The sequence below is a fragment of the Lolium rigidum genome, chromosome 4 (genome assembly GCF_022539505.1).
Source record: "Lolium rigidum isolate FL_2022 chromosome 4, APGP_CSIRO_Lrig_0.1, whole genome shotgun sequence".
NCBI lineage: Eukaryota > Viridiplantae > Streptophyta > Magnoliopsida > Poales > Poaceae > Lolium > Lolium rigidum.
Window position 1 is genome coordinate 236,937,247 of NC_061511.1, and position 8,350 is coordinate 236,945,596.

At 51.7% G+C, this 8,350-nt stretch overlaps 1 protein-coding gene across 1 annotated transcript; it reads left to right on the forward strand.

Annotated features, from left to right (window-relative positions):
• Positions 1-6,199: 6,199 nt before the first annotated feature.
• Positions 6,200-7,902, forward strand: LOC124650393 (BAG family molecular chaperone regulator 8, chloroplastic-like). The gene is made up of 2 exons (XM_047189926.1): positions 6,200-7,069; positions 7,151-7,902. The coding sequence occupies exons 1-2, from the start codon at positions 6,200-6,202 to the stop codon at positions 7,505-7,507; spliced, it is 1,227 nt and encodes a 408-aa protein (XP_047045882.1). The 3' UTR covers positions 7,508-7,902.
• Positions 7,903-8,350: the final 448 nt, after the last annotated feature.

The window sequence follows — 8,350 nt, forward strand, 5'->3', positions numbered from 1 at the left end:
GAAACTTATATCTTCCTTTGTGTTGCTTCAAAGCTTTCTACTAAGAATTTATTGCTTATGAGTCAACTGTTATGCAAGTCTTATTGATGCTTGTCTTGAAAGTATTATTCATGAAAAGTCTTTGCTATATGATTCAGTTGTTTACTCATTATCTTCATCATTGCTTCGAATCGCTGCATTCATCTCATGTGCTTTACAATAGTATTGATCAAGATTATGATAGCATGTCACTTCAGAAATTATCTTTGTTATCGTTTACCTACTCGAGGGCGAGTAGGAACTAAGCTTGGGGATGCTTGATACATCCCAAACGTATCTATAATTTCTTATGTTCCATGCTACTTTTATGATGATACTCACATGTTTTATACACATTATATGTCATTATTATGCATTTTCCGGCACTAACCTATTGACGAGATGCCGAAGAGCCGATTGTCTGTTTTCTGCTATTTTTGGTTTCGAAATCCTAGTAAGGAAATATTCTCGGAATTGGACGAAATCAACGCCCAGGGTCTTATTTTTACACGAAGCTTCCAGAAGACCGAGGGAGATACGAAGTGGGGCCACGAGGCGACGCCACACTAGGGCGGCGCGGCCCAGCCCCTGGCCGCGCGGCCCTGTTGTGTGGGCCCCTCGTGACGCCCCCTGACCTACCATTCCGCCTACATATAGTCTTCGTCGCGAAACCCCCAGTACCGAGAGCCACGATACGAAAAACCTTCCAGAGACGCAGCCGCCGCCAATCCCATCTCGGGGGATTCAGGAGATCGCCTCCGGCACCCTGCCGGAGAGGGGAATCATCTCCCGGAGGTCTCTTCATCGTCATGATCGCCTCCGGATCGATGTGTGAGTAGTTCACCCCGGACTATGGGTCCATAGCAGTAGCTAGATGGTCGTCTTCTCCTCGTTGTGCTATCATGTTAGATCTTGTGAGCTGCCTATCATGATCAAGATCATCTATTTGTAATCCTACATGTTGTGTTTGTTGGGATCCGATGAATATTGAATACTATGTCAAGTTGATTATCAATCTATCATATATGTTGTTTATGTTCTTGCATGCTCTCCGTTGCTCGTAGAGGCTCTGGCCAAGTTGATACTTGTGACTTCAAGAGGGAGTATTTATGCTCGATAGTGGGTTCATGCCTCCATTAAATCTGGGACGAGTGACGTAAAGTTCTAAGGTTGTGGATGTGTTGTTGCCACTAGGGATAAAACATCGATGCTTTGTCTAAGGATATTTGTGTTGATTACACTACGCACCATACTTAATGCAATTGTCTGTTGCTTGCAACTTAATACCGGAAGGGGTTCGGATGATAACCTGAAAGTGGACTATTTAGGCATAGATGCATGCTTGGATAGCGGTCTATGTACTTTGTCGTAATGCCCTGATTAAATCTCATAGTACTCATCATGATATTTGTATGTGCATTGTTATGCCTTCTTTATTTGTCAATTGCCCAACTGTAATTTGTTCACCCAACATGCTATTTATATTATGGGAGAGACACCACTAGTGAACTGTGGACCCCGGTCCTATTCTTTACATCTGAAATACAATCTATCGCAATACTTGTTCTTTACTCGTTCTTCGCAAACAATCATCATCTTCCACACAATACGGTTAATCCTTTGTTCACGGCAAGCCGGTGAGATTGACAACCTCACTCGTTACGTTGGGGCAAAGTACTTTGGTTGTGTTGTGCAGGTTCCACGTTGGCGCCGGAATCCTCGGTGTTGCGCCGCACTACACTTCGCCGCCATCAACCTTCAACGTGCTTCTTGGCTCTTCCTGGTTCGATAAACCTTGGTTTCTTTCTGAGGGAAAACTTGCTACTGTCTGCATCACACCTTCCTCTTGGGGTTCCCAACGGACGTGTGTTAACTGCACGCATCAAGGATCGAAGGATGAATATCCAGAATACTTTGGTGGAACCAGCATAAGGGTCCGGCATATGGCCAACTGTCAAGTGCCTTCCCCCAAAATCCACGCTCATGTCATGTCGCTACAATCACGGAGCGGTACTGGAGAATATCATCATGACACCAGGCACGTCGGTACATTCCAAGGGCAAGGCTGACCATGCCGTTGACGAGAGGTACAGTGGTCAGCGGCGTGGTGATAGAAGGCCAAGTCTCTTCATTAGCGTACTTGTGACAAGATGGAAGCTCTGTCAGGTGGTAGGTGTATGCTTAGATCCACATATTGTGGTTTTATCCCATGCTAGGGTTTCCATTGTAACCTGCCTCCTGCACTATATAAGGGAGGCATGGCTCCCTTGCACGGAGGTCTCATTCTCTCTCATTTCTCTCTAGGAGCTCATCTTCTTCCTCTAGCGAACAGCTCGAGGAGCACCATTGTTGTAGGGTTTCCACCTCGATCATATATACAACTAAGACAAGAAGGAGTAGGGGTTTTACCTCCTCACAAGGGCCATAAACCTGGGTAGATCCTTGTGTTTGTGGGTGCGTGTTCTTCCTTCATCTCCCCTCCTCCGGATCCTTCGGTGCACATCGGTCTAACTTAAGTCTACCCATGGTATCTGTCTGTTCACCACGACGACATACACATTTGAACTTCATTTCTATATGTATGCATAGCTGCAGGAGAATCCTTAACCCTAGCCTATTTCCATCCGTTGAATACAACCCAATCAAAGTAAACTGGATAGGTCCAGTAAACACAAAATAAAATTAACTAGCAAAGTCCTGTAGACGTTTCCTTTACACCATTTTAGCAGTGCTTCCCAAGGTTCGATTAAACCTAGATCTTCTAGGGAAAAAGCTTATCATACTACAATTCATAATCCAGATCGAAGGTATCACCTAGCTAATGGAGGGATACGAGAGCACCTCCGAAAATCAGCAGATCATGAAGAAGGACGCATAAGCAATAAGCAGGAAACTACTTGCGTAGCCATGTCCTAAGCCAGGTCGCCCTCTCCGATGGCTGTAGCTGACAGTACTCGGCATACTCTTCTTCGTTGTCTGCAATGGAGTTGATTTCCCTGGCCAACAAGTTAGGTTGGTACAGCTGCGCCTTGCATACAAAACGAGGCATGAAGATGAGCATAGTTCGTGATTGTGGTGTTGACGTACTCATGATGCCTCGGATAGTACTACAATCCAGAAGGAACAAGTGTTAGTGCGGATCACAATGACATACTGACAGATCAATGAAGGAACTTAATGAAGCTTACTACCTTCATGTACTCATCCAGCCTCTCTTCATCAGCAAGATAGAAGCATCAATCATCTTCGCTCCACTTGAGAGTGTGATCAGATTTGATCTTGCTTATGACACTCCACTTGGTCCTCCACTTTATGATGTGGTTGTAGACACGAAGAGTGCTCACATGTATGCCAACGAATGCACGAACAACACCAGCTACCTTCTTCATATGTACCTCTTTGAATCCCAGGTTAAAACAGACGCCGCTTTAAACGAACTCAACCAAGCAGTTCAGCACAAACTCTGAGATCTTAGGTTGCCAAACCATGGCAGGTTTGTTTGCAAACATATAACAATTAGCATTGACGAGTTGGAGGAAGCCCAATGATATGATCGCCTACATGACGAAGATTAGGGGAGCACATCAATGAACTACCACTACCACATCCTTATGCATTAGCAGATCAATGAACTACTAATACCACTACCACATCCTTATGCATTAGCAGATCAATGAACTACTAATACCACTACCACATCCTTATGCATTAGCAGATCAATGAACTACTAATACCACTACCACATCCTTATGCATTAGCAGATCAATGAACTACTAATACCACTACCACATCCTTAAGCATTAGCAGATCAATGAACTACCACTACCATATCGTTAAGCATAACAGATCAATGAACTACCACTACCCCATCCTTAAGCATTAGCAGATCAATGGACTACCACTACCACATCCTTAAGCATTAGCACATCAATAAACAACCAGGAAAGAAAGTGTGGCCCTACAGTCAGAGGAGCCACACGCAGCACCGATGTTGGGGAAGCAGGAGACCCTGGCGAAGAAGCAGACATCGCAACCGTCCCCGTGAAAGAGTCAGATGCAACGTCAACAACCGTCCCCGTGGTAGAGTCAGATGCAACCTCGACAACCGTCCCGTGGTAGTGTCAGATCCTACCATGACCGGCGACGAAGGAATTGCCTACAATGGATTCTATCAGATCCCCCTATGTACCCAAAAGTTCTAAATCTAAGGCTAGGGTTTGCAGAAGCTTATAACAACCGGAGTGATCGACGCAGAGGAAGAAGACGACGAGCCGTGGGCAATAGCCGCTGCCACAGCCAACGTTGCTGCCGCCAGCCTTGTCGGCCGTGTGGGTGATGAAGAGTTGGCCATGTGCGAAATTTGGAGGGCGGTGACCGAATTCATTCCGCCAATATTTCGTTGTTCCGCGCGAGCTCGCGTCATCTCCTCTCGGTGGCTCTAGGGGAACACGACGTTGTCGCTTTTTGTGGAGATGAGGGCGGCTCGCTGAAAACGGACGATTCAAGCGTTCCTCCAATACCTGGCCCGAGAGTGCTTTAAGAACTGTGCGAAGCGACAACGCGGAGAAGCCTAGAAAACCAAACAAACGCACCCCTGGCCTGAGGGTGCTTTAAGAGAACCGTACGATGCGATAACGCAGAGAAGGAAAAAAAACAAACAAACACGCTCCGGATACAAGCGAAGGGGAGCCGAGACTACCAAAACGAACCCTAACAAGTGTGTTCGTCAAGGATTCCTGATGATTGATGAATGTTTGACGCTGGTGGTGGAGGGGGCCAAGGGCCATGAACGAAGTGCTACTGTGCTAGATCCCGATGGGTTGTGGACTGCGGTAAGAGCATGTCTAACAGGCCCCGTATAACCCGCCCACCCCGTAAAATTCCGGCGACATACGGGGCAGCCGCGGTTCGGGCCGTCTAGCAGGCCCCGTATTCGGGCCGCCCCGTTTCGGCGGAATACGGGGCCCGGGAAATCGGCCCTTCGCCCGTACATATAGTGGGCGCGAGGTGCGAGTGAGGGTTAACCCCTCACTCGCAACCCTAGCTCCGCCGCGCGCCGCCGCCTCCTCCTCCTGCTCCGGCGTGAAATTAGCCGCGCCCCCGCCACGCATTCCACCGCCGCCGCTAGGATGGACTCCCGCCGCCGCGATGGGGCCTCGCCGGCGAGCGGATCGAAGCGATCCCGCTCGCCGGACACCGTAGAGGAAGCGTGGCGGCGGCAATGCAAGAGATCCGCCGCGCGGCCGGCCGCGCGGCCCGCAAGCACAACGGCGCCGCGTCCGGTCCCGGAAAAGCTAATCGACTTCGCGCGGGGCGGCGCCGGTTCATCGAGGATCCGCCGATGAAGCCGATGAGCGGGCTCAAGTTCGACGAGTGGCGCGCCGACCGGGAGCGCCGCCGCCGGGCGAAGGAGGCTTGGAGCAGCGGGAGCACCGGCGCTAGAAGAGCTCCGCTCGCCGGCGATGACGAGGAGGCCCCGACTTGTTGAAGGAGCTACGGCAGTTCCTGAAGGAGGACGCCAAGAGGAAGAGGGCGGTCGAGGAAGAGGTGGCGGCGGCCATCGCCGCCGCGAAGGAGGCGGAGTTGCGGGAGGCGGAGGCGGAGGCGGACTCGTACCTAGTCGACGTCCCCGAGTAGGATCGCGCATTACGGATGTAGAATCAATGAAATCCGTAGTATGATCAATGAAATCCGTAGTATGATCATTGAAATCGAACTTCCCGGGGTTTTTATTTTTGAAAATACGGGGCGAAATACGGGTTCTGCTAGACGGAATGGCTCTTTCGTTGCCAACTTTTCGATACGGGGCGAAAAAGAAGCCAGATACGGAGCGAAAAAGCAGCCAGATACGGGGCAGAAAAGTAAGGGGCCTCTTAGACATGCTCTAAGTGCCGTTGCACGACACGCGAGTCCCCAAGTCAGCTCGTCCAAATCCACGGGTTCGTGTTGGGAGAGCGAATCCATGGATAAACCCCGGCACGTCAGAGCACACCCCACCAGTCAGCGACACACGACCGGCACTTGTGACAGGCCGGTGCGGGCGGCACATGGGCCACTCTAGTCGCACGCACTACCGCTCCAAAGCGCAAACCTTTTTTCCCTTGCCGATGTGATTCCTCGCCGGTCGCCGCCTCCCCATCCCCATCGCCGATCCCCTCGCCCCGCCCCGCCCCGCCCGGAAATGTCTCGCTACCACCACCACCACGAGCCGCCCCCGCCGCCCTGCTGCTCCTGCGCTTGCGTCTGCGCCTGCGCCTGCTCCGCGCCGGTGCCGTGCGGCGGCGGCGGTGGCTACTACCCAGTGCCGGCCCAGCCGGCCCCCGCCTCCGACCAGCTCCTCCACGCCATCGCCGCCCACCTGCTCCTCAACTCCGCGCCGCCGCCTCCTCCGCAACCCCAGGCTCAACCCCAGCCCCAGCAGCCGCCGCCTCACGCCGCGCACCACGCGAATCTCCATTCCTCCTACGCATACCAGTACCAGCAGCAGCAGCAGGGACCCCAGACCTATCCCCATCCGCCGCCGCAGCATCAGCAGCAGAACCAGGGACCCCAATCCCACGCCTACCCCCAACCGCCGCCGCAGCAGCAGCAGCCATACCAGCCCGACCACGGCCAGCTCCTGCTCCACTCGCTCCTGCGCCGCGTGGCGGCGCTCGAGACCACCCTGCCGCACTCCTACTTCCCCACCCCTCCCCCGATTCCCCAACCCCACCCGAACCCCCACCGCCGGCACCACCGCGCGGCCGCGCACCAGGACGAGGAATCTGACGACCCGCCCTCGCCCCCGCCGCGGCGCGCGCGCGAGCGAGGGGGCCGCCGGCCGCCGCCGTCCCAGAGGGAGCTGGCGGCGCGCACGATCCAGGAGCACTTCCGCCGCTTCCTGGCGCGCCGCTCCCGCACGCTGCGCCAGCTCAAGGAGCTCGCGGTCCTCCGCTCCAAGGCCGCCTCGCTCCGGGGCTCCCTCTCCGGCTCCGGCAGAGGCCGGTGCAAGGACCCGGTCGCAGTCTCCGAGGCTGCAATGGGCCTCCTACTGCACCTCGACGGGATCCAGGTGATGCCAACCGTATCATGATCTCTTCCGATTGGATCCGTAATGCCGTTGTGCAAAGTTTTGATATGGTTTTCTGATCAGGGAGGGGACCCGATGATCCGGGAGGGGAAGCGAGCGGTCAGCCGAGAGCTCAGCCGGATACTGGAGTTCGTCGACAAGGTGCTGGTCAAAGACCATGAGGAGATGGCATTGGACAATGCCGAGTATCCTGAAGGTTGCCATGCTGCACCCGTGCTGAACCGCAACAAGAAGGTAAGTTTCCGTTGTAACGATGCTCAGAACGAGCAAGCCGATGACAGCTCCGAGAGCTCAAGTTCCGCCGAGGCTGATGAGAGGAACCACACGAATAGCAAGAATGTTGCCAATGGCAAGCCCGGGCTTGCGGCGCCGGCTCCTGTGCAGATGGAGTCAAGGAGGGTTGCCGGGGAAATGAGATAACTAGTCTTTTCGTCTGTAATGCGTGGCCTTCTATTTAGAATCCTGTGGGTTGTCTTGCTCTTACATTGCCACGGTTTTTATTGCACTGATGTTTCTCGAGACAATATTGCAACCGTTCTAGTTGGTAGAGTTTGCGTTGCGAGTATGATCTTTAGACTTTGTATGCCCCGGTTACCCCTTTGTTACATTTGTTACTGCATTGTACTACTGATAGTTTTGAACACTGAGATTCCAGCTTGGATCATTTTGTTGCACTAAACATGCCATGGTTCTCGTGGGGACTTGGGGCAAGCATGTGTGTAGTTATGCTCATTTTGATCAATGAATTGTAATGCCACTACACAACTGTACTGAGTTCTGATGTGTCATTAATAGTTGAAGAACATTGTTTCTTGAAGTTGTAGCGCTATTCTTTGGCCCACTTGTTGACTGTTGATCTGGATCAGTTTTTTTGCATTTATGCTGTTTACATGTTTTGTGTAAGTGTTTCTCCAGAATTTAAGGTGTCCATATAATGAAGCTTTCAGTCCCAACTCTTGGCAGAAAAAATGTATATTAGTGAATCAGCTTATCCATTTAGACCCGGAAGATTTTTTGGGTTTGGGGTTTGCTAATGGCTTGCTTTCCTCTACAGGGTTGATCATTTCTAGCAGGATAATGTGAGTCCTGCGGATTTTCTTGCTCTTACGTTAGCATAGTTCTTTTGCACTGATGTTTCTTGAGATAAGTTTGGAACCTTTTTAGCTGGTAGAGTTTGTGCTGCAACTGCGATCTTTAGACTGGTGTATGCTCCAGTTACCCCTTCATTACATTTGTTACTGCATTGTACTACTGATAGTTTTA